This window comes from Monodelphis domestica, chromosome 5, assembly GCF_027887165.1.
Source record: "Monodelphis domestica isolate mMonDom1 chromosome 5, mMonDom1.pri, whole genome shotgun sequence".
Taxonomy (NCBI): Eukaryota; Metazoa; Chordata; class Mammalia; order Didelphimorphia; family Didelphidae; genus Monodelphis; species Monodelphis domestica.
In genome coordinates this window covers 156,278,933-156,296,483 of record NC_077231.1, presented here as the reverse complement: position 1 = coordinate 156,296,483, position 17,551 = coordinate 156,278,933, and the positions used below count along the sequence as shown (strand labels likewise).

General features: G+C 33.3%; 1 protein-coding gene across 5 annotated transcripts in view; it reads right to left on the bottom strand.

The window, feature by feature from the left end:
* SEMA3A (semaphorin 3A) overlaps positions 1–17,551 on the bottom strand; it is a 657,947-nt gene that overhangs the window by 107,623 nt on the left and 532,773 nt on the right. For all 5 annotated transcript variants that reach the window (XM_007504009.3, XM_056799471.1, XM_056799472.1 and 2 more), the window contains one exon: positions 3,540–3,633. In XM_007504009.3, coding sequence (XP_007504071.1) covers positions 3,540–3,633 — 94 coding nt within the window. The remainder of the gene's footprint in view (positions 1–3,539; positions 3,634–17,551) is intronic.

The following is a 17,551-nucleotide window of genomic DNA, read 5'->3' as shown; positions in this document are numbered from 1 at the left end:
TTGTTTCCTAAATGCCTTTGTACACAGGTCCAAACTTGGGAATATCTTCTTCCTTCTTTCTGTCTGCTGAATTCCTGGTAAATTATGACTCAACTGCCAGTTCTTTCAATGAAGCCTTCCATGATCCAACATTAGTAATGCCCTTTCTCCCAAACCTCAAATAATACTGTTTTGTTATCTCTCTGATGCTTTCATATTGTATCATTTGCATAATGTTTATTTGTGCTTGTATTTTATTTTCCCTTAGCTCCAGGAGGGACTCTAAATTCTCTTTTGCACCCAAGAGTGATGTATAAGTAAATGTATTTGAATATAATTTAATGAATGAAATCTCAGTTACAGATATTGAGTCTTACAATTGATTTCAATGCTACTACTCTTTTGAAGCAAGTCCTAAAAAATTAAGGCAAAAATGCTCTTTAGTTGTTCAATTAATTGTATAGATGTGAAGTGATTGTTAACTATGGAGGAAATACTCTGCTTTGCTCCTCGAAAGTAAAGCTGCATTTTTTTCACAGCTGGGATTTATTCAGAGCAGGGTAGCAATTGCTACCTTTAATGAACAAGTTTTAAAGAAATAATGAAAAATGTTTGCAGGTGGGTACAATAAGAAACATGTTTCTAAAAATACTGGAACAATTTAATAATGATGAAATGTTCTTTTATAACACTACTGAACTTTATCAAAAAAGACTTGGAAAATGAAGGACATTTTACATGTTTTAGAGATTTTATTTTAGTGGACACTTAGAACTTAGTCCTGGAATAATAACTACTCATTATCATTAAGGAATCTGGACCACTGGGGAGAGTGATTCAATTAAGAAATGTTATTTGTGGTAACCATGTTATGATTTTCCTTTGGAGAAATCTGAAAATGGTTTGGTGATAGCGGTGATGATGAAGAATTGGAGATGGACTATTTCAAGGGGTAATTTGGAACTTACTATGTAGGCAGTGTCATGTAAACAGCACTTTGGATATTTATCCTTAAAGAAACATCTTCATTCCCCTAGAAACTTTGCCTCATGCCCTGGTCTCAGAGAAATGTGCACAGTGTGTTATTTTTATAGGAAATTCCTCCCCCGTCCCCCACTTTTTTTTTCAGAGAGAGCTATCTGTTGCCTATATGAAGACATGAACAGGAGTTTCTAAAGTGATGCAGGATCCATCTATATAAAGGAGGCTCCTTTAAGCAATTGAGTATTTATTTTACTGCTGCACGAGATTGCCCAAAATAACCCAACAAGGAAGATTAAATGGACCACAGTCAGAAGAATTTACAGCATAGTTATAAAAAAGAAAATAACTACAATAAAGGGAGTTGTGGCACTTGAATTAAAAGAGGGCTAAGCACATTTTCAGCTTGGTGTAGTTTGTTCCTAGCCATCCATGATACTGAGACATAATTTTCATTCTACTTTAAATGAGATCATGGATATGAATCTGGAAGGGAATTTAGAGACTATGTCATTCAATCCCTAATTTTATATATGAGGAAACTGAGGATTATTAAAATTAAGTAACTTATCTAAAATTACATGTGTCAATAAAAAAGAGGTTAAGATTTGAATTCAGGCGTTTTGTTGGTAAAAATATTAAAATATATTTCATTATTATTTATTAGAAGCCTACATTTTTATTTTGATTCTGACTGACAAGTATTATAAAGACAGATCCCCTTTCCCTAAGACCTTGAACTTTTAAGCATCTACTTTTTTCTCTTTCCATATTACAATAGATTTTCCAAGATAGCTTTCAATGGAAGCCAAAATTGTGAAGTTTAAGATCCTGTGTTGACTTTGTGTGTTTGCATACCATATGCATATCGTCATGCCTACTTGTCAACATCCTCTGTCAACTGCCTATGAAAGCTCATAATCCAATAAAGGCCCATGGAAGAGCACATGAAAGATTAAAACTTTTTGAGGCAATAATTTACATACCATCTTATTTTGGGAGCAAACCTTCCCCCTTTTTTGTACAATTTGAATAAATGTAGGCTACAAGTTTGAACAAGGTAAGAACCCTCCCCTTTGGATGACTACTTTTTAAAAATTTTATTGTGCACCCTCAAGGAAGTCATTTGTATGTAATCATTAAGCCTGCTGTGAATAGGAAAATTATAAGCTTGCTTTGTTTGCTGCATTCCTTCATGACTAACCTTCTGCTAAACTACAGTATAAATGGAGCAAAACTGATTATTAAAGGAAGCCCTAAAATTGCATGTATTTCAAGAGTAATGGAGAAGAGAGCTTGTGCTGAAATAGTTTTATTCCTCATAAGACCAAGATCATCAAATTCTGTAACACATATCTTAATGCTTGCTTAAAGTGCCAATCAGTGAAACTACAGTTAGAATTATTTGTTTCCAAGCCAAAAAATAAATTGTAGACAACAGAGTGAAAATTATTTTTGAGAATTCTGTTTTGAGGGAAAATAGATCTTTCTCATCTTTTGTAGTATTTTGCTCAAGGTTTTTATATTTGCTATCATTTTCAGTAGGCTTTCATAAAATAATTCATTCTCTCAAGGAGGAGCTGAAGAATTTTCAGGTAATTTTGCAATGTTTACTCAAAAAGTTCTATAAAGGAACAGAATTAGAATTAAAAATCCTTTGTGTTTGAATTTGTTCATACAGGACCACAAGCAGAATTATGAAAGACTGTCAGATTGTGAATTTGGAGATGAAATGAGGCCTTGGGGTAGAAAAACTTAGAATTCTTCCTATCATCCTCCAACCAAGATCACATTCGTCTCCTTCCTTTCTCTCTCCAGCCCTGACTATATCTCTTCTCCCAATGGCTACTTTGGTAGATTGAAAAACAAATAAGGAATGGAAGAAGAGAGAATAGAAGAGGAAGATGTCAAGGATGCTATAGACATTTTTCACCTGAAGTAAGGGAGAAGTAAAGCCACCAACTAATACAAGAACTATAAGGTTGTTTTCTTCTGCACACTTTTAGGTGGATCAGACAGGTTAGTGTGATGGATGACTAATGCTTTTAGATCATGCTTAAAGGCACAACTAGCTGTGTAGACCACTTTCTGTGATCAGTTTGATCAAAAGCTATGATAAGAATGATGATTGTTGGGACTATTCTCCTGCCAGCTACAGTATGCAAACTGAGTCTGCCTCACTTTTGTGTGGTTTGCTGAAACTCAAAGTGTAACTTTCTTTCTCATTTCCATATAATAAAGAATAAAAATATGAGGTAAGATTTCATTGCAAAAAAGAGTAAATAAAAACATCTTAAAGTACTCATAACAATAGGTAGAGATTTAGGAAGATTGTTGTTGGTAGGGATAAATCATTTCAAAGTCAATTAAAAGGCTATAAGTTTGATAGCCTCTGACAATAAAAGAAAGATTTAGTGTTTTATCTCTATTTCTGAAACATTTAAACAGATCATACTTGACATCCTCCTGAAAAGATTTCAAGATGAAAAATGTATAACCTTGGTAAAGGAAAAAAAAGAACAAGCAACCTGGTAGTGATCTACAGAAAATGTTTTTCTCATTTATTGTTGACTACGCACCTATTAAAAGAGATGCTGTCAGCAGTTTGGGGTCATATGGACTCTTTCCACGGCCATTTTCAAAATGTGAATCCTCCAGCTTAAAAATGTTGTCCTGTTGGTGAAAAAAGGATTATATTTATTTAAGGGAAGGAGTATTTCTCAGGTCAGTTCAAATATTCTTTAAGAGAAGATAAGAATAGCTGTGTCCATCAGCAAGGTTGAAATCTGTGAGTTCTGCATATTTGGAACACTAAATTAGAAATAACTCTACCTACAGCCAATAGCTTCCTATGTTGGGGGGGAGTATCTTCATTAACATGACTATACAGATATGCACACTTGAAAAATCTGTGTTAACAAAAAATACATATGCATAATATCTATTTAGCTCTGCAATTTTGATGAGAGAGAAAAGGCAGAACATAAAAATTCAAGAGATGCTTTACATGATTGCTTGCATACATCATTCACCTCCTGCACCAGCTTATATTGTGCAAGGCCATACATAGGCATTTTGTACTAATGGAACCCCATAAATAGTTATTATGCACATAAAATAGTAAGTAACTGGAGGAAGAGACTTCCAGCTGGGGCCTGGACTTCTCTAAATGTTGCTTTGCTCCCAAATACTCCAATGTGTTTACAATCCTGATGTTGTCTGGTTCTATATAAGTATAAATTCTTTTCCATGCATTAGGATTATAGTATAGGTGGTCAGACGATCTTAAATTTAGCTTTGAAAGAACCTTAGAAATAATCTAATCTAATTATCTCATTTTCTAGATAAGGGATCTATGACACAGAGAGGTTAAGTGATTGACCAAGGTCACACAGGTAGAGAGATAGCAGAGCCAGAAATGAAATCAGGCATACTGATTTCAAAGGTAAATTTTGTTCCCAAGGTACTAAAAGAAATCATTTATTAAGTGAACCAAAAAGGAGTGATATTATAATAATTCTAAGTAGATCATTAAGTGAAAATAAATAGTAATGCAACTAATTTTTTCTGGTCTGCAAATTTTGTCTTATTGAGCTCTAAATTTATCAAGAAAACCTGATTCTCTCTTTTATGGAAAGAGGTTGACAACTGACTTTCTTCAATAGCAAAGTCATGTCACTTATTCCCTTCCTTGTACTTCTCCCCAGAGATGTTTGACAGTTATGTTAACTCTAGACACTCTTTAGTTTCTGGGACAAAGAGGGAAACATTCTTTCTTGCCCTGATGCTCTTGTGGCTTTCTACTAGAGGGAAACATTAAATTTTGGGAAGCAAGATGAAAGAAAGAGTATATGGACATGCATCTTAGCTCTTCTCCTCCTCAGGAATTATTTGCCCAAGGTATTGCCAATAAGTTTAATCTTAATATTCAGTGTAACCAATGGCTAATTTCAGGAACTCTTGGCCTATCGACTCAGGGCTTCCTGAAGGCTTTTTGATTCAGAGATTTGGTAAGCATTCAGATATCAAATTCTAAAAACCAGCTTGGTTGAGGCACAGATAAGAACTTTGACACAAGTTAACTATTTCACGAGTAAGAACTAAAACACAGATCCTAAAGTTCAAGGTTATCTTTAAGGATTATACTATCATCTTGATTAAATTTACATATATGGTAGTGACTGAATCTTATACCAGATGATTTTAAAGATATGGCTGATCATTACATCTGAACTGAATCTGAATTACATCTGTCCTGAAGGCAATTTAGTTAGCCTTATCCTAACATCTCATGACCATCATTTTGAATCTGCTGCAAATTGGAATGTGCTCCTTGAGAGAAGGAAGTGTTTGTTTTCTGTCTTTGTATGTCCAGTTCCCACAGTTCCTGGTACATGGTAGGTGCTTAATAAATGCTGGTTGGCTCATTGACCTATGCAGATATATATAATTCAACAAATAAGTCAGTGCCTATTATATGCAAGGCACTGACAATATACAGGCTTTTTTCTTGTAGAGCTTACACTCTAAGGAGGAAAGATAAAAATAAGTATCATAAAAATGGTAAATATGAAGGAGGGGCCTCAGCAAAGAACTGGTAGAAATTTCAAGACTGAATGATCACGGATCTGGGGGGATAGGAGGGTCAGAAAAAGCTTAATGGAGGAGGGAAAGGACCAAAGAAGATTTAGTGGAAGTAGATGAGGGGAAAAAGAAGAACATGTAATGTATGAGAGTTCTGGAAACCCCATGTATATGTGGAAAGAAAAGGGCAAAGATAACTACAAAGCTATTAACTCTGCTAAACGACAGGAGAGAGGTGCCATCAGCTCTTCTTGACAAGTTAAGCAGAGAGATAGAATGTGGAGAGAAGCCATATATGGATATGTAAGGTTTGAGATGTCAGCAAGAGATACAACTGTAGCTCTTCCACAAGTCATCAAAATATGGCATTGAACCTCTGTGGAGAGGGCTGTGTATAGAAAGGTAGATTTGGGGCTATCTACATAAAGGATGATATTACCACATCAGAGAGCTAAGGAAGAGAAGATTGGAAGAACCAGGATTCAAACCTTGGGCTGTAAGTATGTCTACGGGCATTCATTATACATAGTATAATTACATATACACACTCATATATAATATATTGGAGATAGCAAGGTGTTAGGGGCAGCTCAGTGGCACAGTGAATAGAGTACTACATGAAGAGCCAGGAAGACATTTCCTGTATCCAAATCTGGCTCCAAACATTTACCAGCTGAGTGACTCTGGGCAAGTCACTTAACTTTCTTCACCTAAATTTTCTCATCTATAAAATGAACTAGAGGAGGAAAAATCAAACCACTTCAGTGTCCCTGTCAATAATAGCCCAAATGGGGTCATGAAGGGTTGGACACAACTGAAAAATGATTGAACAACAGCAAAGAGAGACAGAAAATATAAATATGGAGATGATCATGTGAGAAAACCATGAAAGGAACTTAAAGGATCATAAGATATCAAGAAGAAAAGTAATGTCAAATATGACATAATTATCAAGGAGGGTAAGAACAAGGTGAGAAAAAGCCACTGCATTTCCTAAGACTATGAATGGTCTAGAAGGAACCATTTCAAGTGAATGGAAGCCAGAACAGAAGCCAGAATTCAAAGTCTAAGAATGAGTGAGAAGTGAGTGAATGTAATGACTTTTATTAGAAATCTAGTGAGGGGAAGAAGAGAAATAAGGTGATAGTTTGAAAGGGCAGTCAAGACTTGGGTTTTTGCTTTTGTTTTAGGTTAAAGGAAAGCTGATCATATTTGTGGATTGAGGGGAAGGCATTTATGAACCTCTTCACAGAGGGAGAGAGATTAAAAATGTGTTAACTCAGAGGGGGGGAAAAGTCACAGAGGAGGTGCGATTGAGAGTGCAGTTAGGAGATATATTAGTCCAGAAGAAAGAAAGAGATGAGGATGGGTAAGGACATTTGAGGTTAAAAGAGCTAGAGGTGAATTACTCATATGTGTGCTTCCTCTAGCACTATAGAAAAATCTCTCCTTGAGAAAATTAGAAGAAAATTTTAAAAGAAAATGATAGTCCCTTTAATTTCTTTAACTTCTAAAGGAAATTGATATATATATATACATACATACATACATATATATTATCTGTTTAACAAATAGTAGTAACTTCACAGATATTAATGATTACTTTAGGGAAACCTAAGCATTTTTGCAAGCTATAGAGGAATAATCCAAATCATGCCTCATGAGTTAGTCTAGTCAAACGGAGAAAAATCCTTAAAAGCATCTCAGTTTTTAAGGATATGAAGATCTTTGCAACCAGACTCCCCCTCCCCCATTTTATCAATTGGTCTTCATTTAGCAGTTAGTTAAGTTTCTAAAGTTCTTTAGCTTTTTTCAGTTATGTAGTATACATAAAGCCCTAAACATTACTTTATTCATGAGGAAAATAGGAAGTATTTTAAGGTAATGTATATTAGCATCATTACAAGAACAACAGGGAATATATCCATAAGTTGCATAAAATAAATAAATAATTTTTGACACTAATATTTTTATAAATTCTAGAACAGTCACCATAAAATTTATTAAATTATGCATGAACTCAGATTTTTTTAAATAGCCATGTCAAGGTAAATAGGACCAGAGATACAGCAACATAATCAATTTAAGACATACTACTGGCATAGCATATAAAAAAACATACATGAATTTTCTCGAGAAGTTGTATAGAAAAGGTGGCTAGATTGGTGAAAAGCAAAAGGAGAATAACTTAATAATAATAACTCTGAATGACTGCATTATGAGGAAAGGAATAAAGAAAGACCATCCTTTAGGATGAAAGGACTTGAGATCTTTCCAAAAGAGGAATGGCTCAGGGAAATGGGGTTGTTTAGCCTAGAGAAGTGATGGCTCTATTGGGGCATGAAACTGTGCAGGACTGTCATGTAGAAGAGTGATTAGACTTGTGGTTTGCTGCAGAGGGCAAGAATAGAAGCAAAAGTGAAAGTTACAGTGAGGTAGGTTTTGATTCAAGGTAAGGAAAAATAGCTAACAAGCAGAGCACTCCAGATTTTGTTTTGGCATAATAAAAACTATTAGATCTATCCATAAATGAAAATCACTGCCATAGGCCGCAGGGGTTTTTTGTCTAACTGGAGGTCTTCAAGCAAGGACTAGTCAAAAACTGAAAATGCATGGAGATGACTCATGGTACTCAACATTAATAGAAGAAAGCATAAGCTCTTCTAAGTTTTAACATAATGGAAGGCTCACTTATGATGCCAGAAACCGTGTATGTCCTGTTCAGTGACCACTCTAAGTCAGTACAGAGAAAACAGGTTGGCCACTAGCTGATGAATTCTTTGACTATGACTACATTTAACAAAGAAAAAACTTAAAAGGGATTCAGTCCTGCAAAGACTTCTTCTGCAGGGGTTTTTGGGGTAGTGGTAGTAGAAAAGAGCAGAAGGTGGTAAGAATAGCAAAGCAGTTCTCGTGTTAATTTAACCATTGGCATAAACGTAAGTAACTACTAGAGGAAATGTAATATCAGTACTGGCAATGCCATATGAAATTAGGATATGTGTTATAGTTATTAATAAATGAAATGATGATTCATAACTGTTATTTGATTGAGCCAGTTTTATCATATATCCAAAGACAAGAAAATCTTATAAAGAATTGGAGAATGTCTTACACTGTTCATGATGGGCATAAAGAAACTACTAAGAAGATAATTATATAATTCTGTTGCAAGAATGAGGAGTATAACTGCTAGAGAAAATATTCTAATTGATCTTCTTGGAAAGAACATAGCAAGGCCACCCAAATAAAATGCCCATATAACATGATTTCATCAATGAAAATTGGGAGAAAGTAAAAATGAACACTGGAAAATTTGTTTCATAAATGAGAAATGGATAAATAGTAAAGCTTTGTTGATTACAAAAAATCACCATTTCTATATATCACAAATAACTTTCATAAAAATTGGGTCAGAAAGCACTGAACAAGAAGAACGAAGAAATAACATCACAATACATCTTAAAACTCTGGAGCATAATTTTATCCATTAATAATAATCAAATTAATGATAAATTAATAAGATTAAAATGAAATTTTACTGATGTAGGAGTAATTTTTTAGTCAGCTAACTGTACGGGCAAACCATCAACTTATTAGGAAAAAATCAAGTCAATATCAAACTAGAAACTCCCACATGGAATTATAATAACTTCAACCTGACATTTATTTAAATTATTATGACTCAACTGTCAATATTAACAATAGCAAAACATTTATCAATAAAATAATCATATAAAGAACAAGGAAAATCTTCTATTAAAGTTTTAGAAGTTAATGTGGAAGACTCAAAGTAATGAAAAATAAAAGAAAATATTTATTTTCCCTTCCAGAGCAATTGGAGATTCTACCAATTTTTAACCTAATTAAAAGAGCTCTAATGGGAGAAAAGGGAAAGGAAGGGAGAGAGGAAAGAAGGAGCAGAGGAAGAAAAGGTGGAAGTTAAGGAGGACTGAAGGAGGGAAGGAAGGAGGGAAAGAAGGAAGGATAGAAAATGGATAAAGAAACAAATGTTGATATGGATTGTCATCATTTCCCATGGAATTTTGACAGTAGTAAAATAACACCAAAAGTAAGCTAAAAGCACTTAGAAACCATTCTGCCTAGAAAGTATTCTGTATCCCTCCCAAACAAAGACACACTTTAGTGAAGAACTCATATTTAGAATATAAATTTATTTGAAAACTTGATAAAGGAGGACGGTGGGTAGAGAAGCAGTGGAAAAAGAATCTTTACAGAAAAGTTGTCAAGACATCACAACATTTGATACAAATAGAAGGAAAATATATGAATGAGAATAGAAAGGGTTCTAATAGCGTTTCTATAATTTGTACATCAATGACAATCTAGGCACCGCTTTTATACTCTAGCATCATAAGTCCTGATATGCTACATGTGGAAGTAGAAGTAGCATCAAAGAAAATTGTGATAGGAATAGTACGTAGAGTAGGTCAAGTTTGAAGACTAAAGCTCTGTCCTGGAGGGAAGACATAATATAGTCATTGAGGGACTAATAAATAAATATATATTAAAAGAGAGCAAAGTTCCATTTAATAGAGAATATAATTAATGGCATCACTAAGAAAAAGGATCAATAAGATTACTTTTCAGGTTATGGAATGTAATCTGACAGACAAATAGTAATTATATTGATAATAATAAATGTGGAGAATGAGGTAATGTTTATTATAATTATGACTTTCCCAGAATTATTTTTTATTTAAACCCTAGGGAATAAATGAGCAATTAAATTATGATTATTGATATTCGTGTTGCATTTTGCAATTGAAAAATATTTTATATAAATTATTTCATTGTTTCAGAGAAATCTTATAAGGTATTTTAAGTTATAATTATCCTATGTTTATGATAAGGAAAATGAGACTTGAAGGGATTAACATGGCTAATGTCAGAGGTGAGATTTTTATCATCTTCCTGATTTCAAGAGTTGAGAAAGCTTTCTAATAGATCATATTGGAATTCATCCATTAATAAATCTGAGGCCTGTTCTGAAGATAGAGATTGAACTAAGTCCACAATTAAGAAAAAGAAATTTGTCCAGCTAGCATTGGAAAACTCCACTGAGTTTCCAATGACAACAAACATTTCCCTAATAAGAACTCATATTTTAAAAACCCTTATCCTTGCATTCAAAGGTATGAATGCAGTTTCTGTGTTTAACACATATAATGTAGAAGTGAATGCAGAGACTGTCTATGATAAGTCTTTTATTTTATAGATAGGGAAACTAATGTCCAGAGAGGTTCGATGGATTACCTGGGATCACACAGGTAGCAAATAAAGAGACTGTATTTGAAAATCAAATCCCAGGATTCCAAATGTAATTCTCCATACAGTCTCTAATGATACCATTTGGCCTTAGATCATGGAACACTGGTCATATTTTAAGAATTTAACTTGTGGGTAACCTATTCAATATACAAATATTTGACTAATGCAAGTTACCATATAATATCAACAAGATTATTAATGAACAAAAATTCTTATTTATTATGCCATCAAAAAGATGACTGAAAAAAGGACAGATAAGTGAGAAAGGAAAATTCTGTGGACAGTTGATAGTAAGTTTTATACAAGAGAAGGTCATGAAAAAAATATGGGTATTATGTGATCTGCACCATGGCAAGGAATACCTCATACATCTGAGATCATAGATCCCTTTAAACACTAAAATATGTAATATATTCAATATTACCCTTTTTGTTGTGCCACTGTCAGTCAATTTTCTTCTTAAAAGATTAGATGCTTTTCTGCCTCAATTAAGGTGTTATTTTTTTAAGGCAGAAATGATTTCAAGTCAAGATACCAAAGGAATAGCACAAAACGAGAGAAATTTAGCATCCATGTTGTCTGTTTTCCTGTATCCACAGAGGAGTAATGTACCTTACGAGGAACATAGTTGTTATTTTAGCAGACTCTTGGGAAGAGTGATACTTCAACATTTTCAAGCAGCTTATGCATTCTAAAGGACACTGGTTCAATGTAATATTTCATAAACTTTGAGTTCCTGTGCCTTGGATATTGCAATATTTTGTACTGGAGTTAACTCAAAACAGTTTTATAGCAATTAAAGGCTTATGTTGACCCTGGTCTCATTTAGTAGTAATAAAAACATTTTTTGTGATGTTTTAGGAAATGGATGATCATAGATAAAAAGTACTCTCTAGACTACCCTTTATAATCTTTAAAGACTCTGTATTTTATAATGACTGATTCAGGACACATTAAAGAATAAAATGTTAATCACACTGATTTCTGGGGTATATCCTCTATTCATGTAAGTGGGTCCCAAGCAGAGTCTTGCTTTGGTCTTAATAAATTATGGTGCTCTAAAATGTCATAAATATTTGCCACTCTATTGCACCTGATGCTGAAACATTTGATGAACTCTTGGAAATTTTGAAAACATCTGTCTTGTCAAAGTAATTAGTCATTGTTCAGAGATTTGAATTTCATAAATGGAATCCAGAGCCTAGTAAGGGCATTAATAATTATACTGCAGTCATCATCATAATTGTAATCATGATTGGTAACATTTGAAAAGTGTTTACTTTGTTCTAGTAACTCTACTAGGTACTTTCCACTCAGTTTTAAAACTAATTTGGAGTATTTTTATGGAGAAATTATGAGATTATCTTTTATATACAAATCAGGTCAAAAGGTTGAAAACCTTTTGACAATCATAGTTGACATTTTTTTAAATTAAGATAATTTATTTAATTAATTAATTTAGAATATTTTCCCATGGTTACATGATTCATGTTCTTTCCCTCCTCTCCTCTCATCTCCTCCCATAGCCAATGAGCTATTCCACTGGGTTTTTCATGTGTCATTGATCAAGAACTATTTCCATATTATTAATATTTGCAATAAAGAATGAAAAAGAAATCTCTACAATGCCTAAGAAAGAGTTTAGATAGAAATCTCTCTTAGGCTGCAGAGTTTACATGTGAAATACATGCCACACCACATGTGTTTTGAGGACAAGACTCTTGAGTTTACATATTGTAGGTTCACTAATTTTGTCTCTTTGACTCATTTCCCCATCTGGAATTGCTCCAGGAACATCTCTAAATATGTTCTGGGTATAGCATATCTCTAGCTGCCTAAATTGGGCAAAAAGGGACTCAGATATAATTCAAGTTATAAATAAAGCATAAGCAAATTGGGTAAAGAAGAGTCTTTAACTCCACAGAAATATGTGGAATATCTAATAAACATATAAGACTTGAAAGCAGAAACATAAAACATAAAAAAATCTAGAGTGCTGGAGGCAGACTGATATAATAGAAAGAGTGCTACATTAGAATCAGTGGATCTGAATTAAAACATTTATCTAATTACTTATAGTATGATATTGGGCAAATGATTAATTTCTCTCAGCCTCAATTCAGTATCTATAAAATGAGAGGTTTGGACTAAGTGATTTCTAAGATTCTTTTCAACTTTGAATCTATCATCCTATAATTAACCTGTTCCATACCTATACAGGAAGATGAAAATAATAATGAAAAGAATAACAATAGTAATAACTAATGGGTAGAGGGTACTTTGTAGTTTACCAAAAAAATTTAGATATAATACTTAATTTGTAAATTAAAAATTATTAATTGATTAAAGACAATGGAGCACAGAATAGGGCTAGCTTGAGCATGTCTATCAGCATTCATCATAATAATGCTCAGTTGTAATTCAAATCACTTGGCATCTGGTCATTCTCCAGAGATGGGAAGTAAAAATGGTCACTATAATAATAACAATAATATTGTTAATTGTAATATCAATAATGATATATTTATATACTTCTATAAGGTTTGCAAATCCCATTCAAATGTTATTTTATTTGATCCTCAGGACAACTCTGGGGGGTGGTTGACATGTTGACATTATTATCTGCATTTTACAGATAAGAAAACATGCAGAAGGAGGTTCAGGATAATGTAGTAGAAAGTATGTTAGGTCAAATTTGAACTCTGATCCTTATAACTCTAATTCTAGGTTTAGAACTCAATCTCCTGTGCCACCTAGCTACCTTCATAACTGGTTACCATGAGATCAATAAGAACAAGTAGGGCCAAAATGAACAAATGAAATCCTTTTCAGTTTAATCTGCATTATTAACATTTCCTCTATCACTTAAATCCAGACTGTTAACAAAATAATACATCAAGCACTGATATGTAGTATTTAATGATTTAGGTATAAAGTCTCCTACTGTACCCTATATTATAATATCACCTCTGAGCTTTTCATTTAGAAGACATTGGAAATATCTATATCTATATCTATATCTACCCGTATTTTAGAAGAAATAAGACTACCGATGCCATTTTAACTTCAGTTGTGTTATCCCACAAAGTGAAATCAGTGTTTTAACACAACTGTTTAGCATCTCATTTTTAAATTCTTCATTGGTTTGTTCCATTATATTTTTGGAACTGACTGATTTAGGGCTGATTTGATACACAGGTAATGGCTCTTGAGATACACTTAAAGTTAATTTGAGTACATATAAAATCAAAGAATATACTTAAAAATTGGAGCATATATAAGATGAAAGAAAGAACACATACACACAGACATGAGAAGTATAGGCAGAGCTGTACAGTGTTTTGCTTTGCTTTTGCTCATTTCTTAGCAGTTTTTTAAATATTTTGGTGAGGTTGTAATATAACAATCTGAGGAGATTGAATGTGAGGATAGAGAAAGGATAGAAATAGTGTAAGGCTTGCAGAAGTTTTTTCCCAACCCTTCTTAATTCAGGTGCTCCCTCTCTTAATTATTTATCCTGTGTTAAGTTTGTTTGTAAATATTTATTTGTGGTCTGCACCATTAGATTTTAAACTCCTCCTGGGCAAAGCCTGTCTTTTGTCTCTTTTTAAAAATTATTCCTAGCACTCAGCTCTGTGCTTACCTGGTTCATAGTAAGCATTGATTTTACAGAAAGGAAACTTTTCTTTTAAGTGACTTAACCAAGGTTACACACCTTTAAGTGTCTGAGGAAGTATGCAAATCTGGATCTTCAGGATTCCCGATCTTATACTATCCACCTGTCTATTTATACAAATACACTATCTGCGTTATTGTTGCTAAAAAATTACAAATGAATATTACTCAGAAGAAATAGAGACATGTTAAATCAGTGTAATCTGGAATCAACTGAATATATGATTAAAACAACAACAACAAATAATAAACTGGTTACATCACAGTAGAGAAGGACAATTTAAGGATAGTCCAGGTGTGCTATACCATTGTTTTCACTATGTCATATTAAAGAAGGAAGATCCCCATCATATTAAGTGAACCCTCGGTGGTAGACTGGCATAGAACAGATCCACAATAGATAGATAGGCATATATGGGCTTTAATCTGCATTGGTGGAAAGACAAGATGACATCAGTAGTAGGAATTATAGTCAATGATTATTTTTCCAACTGCACTGAGAACTGTCCTGGCATAAGCAGATTTGGCCACATATAAACTTATTCCTCGAAGATAGTATGTTATAAATTAGGTTGTTAAAAGTGGAATTTAGGTGAAAAACATACAAGTGTTTTTGTTACATTGTAAATCAATTTTTAGAGTTGATCACTATGACATCAACAAACTTTTCCTTTAAATTAAATGTATCCTATTATTATCCCTTATTTTACTATTTAGTAAAACATGGGAAGGTTAATATATCCTCCTTATTATCAGTGCTGCATTAAGTTTCCTTCATAAAGGCATAACCATTAGCATTTTTAGTGCCTTAGTGGACATTAGTCGCCATCAAGAATATTGAACAATTCTCAGAGGGACATCAAGGATTAGAATATCTTTGTTTAGCAACATTCTCTGTTGTCACTTATAATATATTGCCTAGATCATTGTCTGACTCTACCAGCATAACCTCTGGGAATATGTATGCTACAGAATGATTTTCTGTTTTAGTTAAGCTGTTAAATAAATTGCATATGTAAGCAATAAGGCTGAATTCTAAGAACAATGTATACAATTAAGCTGCTTCATTTAGACATGTTACTGTAGCTAGAATATTTTTCATTTTTAGCAATATATTAGAGCAGAAATTGAGTTTTATGTATCCTAATTGCTTTAGCAGATACTCTGAGTGTATTATATAAATTATTATGTCATACTTTATTGCATGATTGCATCAGTTTTCAGAGGCTATTTTTAGAATTCAAGACCACTGTTTTCCCTTTTGTCTTGTGGATTTCCTGAATGTTATAGACTGTGATGAGGTAAGGCATTGGAAGAAATAATAGCCATACTAACTTCTAAACCTAGTGTTTTATAAATTACAGAATACTGGTGACACAATATTAGTAAATATTACCATTGTCAATCTTGTCCTATTATGAATTATCATAGGTAATAGAAATGAATCTTTATTTAAAATGGGAAAATTAAAAAATAACATTTTCTTTATTTCTTCTAATTTAATATGAGAGACATTTTACTATGAAGCTATGTATAAAGGATGGAAAGAAAGATTGAAAGACAACAATTGATAGGGAAAAAAAAACATTCAGGACTCCTTTGGTTAAAAATAAAAAAGGAAAATATTTAATGAAATTTAAGAACCATAGGATTTTAGAGTTAGAGGGACCTTAGTAGACATCAGGTCCAATTCATACTACAAAGAACTCCCTACTTTAGCATACTCAATAAGTATCGACCATCTTATTTAAGACTTCTACTGAGGTCATCACGTACCAAGGTATCTCCTTTCACTCTTGGACAGTTCTAATTATTAGGATTTTTTTTTCATTCCAACAATGCTAAATTTGTCCTTTTGCAACTTATATAAATAACCCAAGTTCTAACTTCAAGTTGCATTATACATTATTCATCTCTTTGCCTTTGTCTCTCTCTCTCTCTCTCTCTCTCTCTCTCTCTCTCTCTCTCTCTCACACACACACACACACACACACACACACACACACACACACACACACACACACAGACACACACACACACACACATTATTCTTAGGTAAATGAGTTGTCCTCTTCTTGGCCCACAGAGCAAAGCTACACATTATAAAGTCAAGAAGAAAACAATAGTCTTTGCACTTTGTGGGAGGAGATAAGAGGCCTGCAGTGAGAAAATGAAGAACATGACTTGGACCCTGGACTGGACTTCTTTGTGTGGGTTATGGAAGAATAACATTTGAACTATATAGTCAAAAATAAAGCCCAAATCAATATATTTGAAAGTCTGTTGCTATATAATCAAAAAAACACTTGGCAGAGCCAGGAGACAAGAATCTGAGTCCCAGCTTGGACATTAGCCATTTTACTTTTGAAAAGTCACTTAACTTCCCTGGGGAAAGTTACTTGCATACCTTAAATATCAATATTAATGGAAATCATTATTATAGAGAGGCAGTTTGAAGACCTAGATTCTGCCTTTGACACATACTTGCTGTGACTCTGGGCAAGTCCATTAACTTTTCAGTGACCCAGTAAATGTGCTTAGACCAGAAACTGCAGAATAGTTGTAATGCTGCATTGGTAGAGGAGATTTCCACACAGAAATCTTTTTGAAAATCTATTAAAGTGACTGGTCTCCAAGATAAACATAAGAAGAACAACATTAAATGATGGTATTTCCATTAATAGAAGAGCATATTAGGAACTCTAGCCAGTCTCCCCATGTGCCAAGTACACTTCACATTAATTCAGATATTCCGAAAACTTTAACCTTCAATAAACCTTTATCATACACCCAGTTCAATTCAATTTTAAAAAATAAAGTCTTGTTATGCACAAGGAGCTTTGACGCATGTGAAAATAAATATCACATATTTCTGCATTCAAGGAGCTTTCAGTATATTAGAAGATAAAAACACATACAAAGAACTAAAATATACTTTTCCTGTTTGTTCCACAAAAGAGTAATGATTAATTCTGATTCAGGTAAAAAGAGATGGCATTATGGATAATAGAACATTAGATCTCAGTCTTGAAGAGTATGC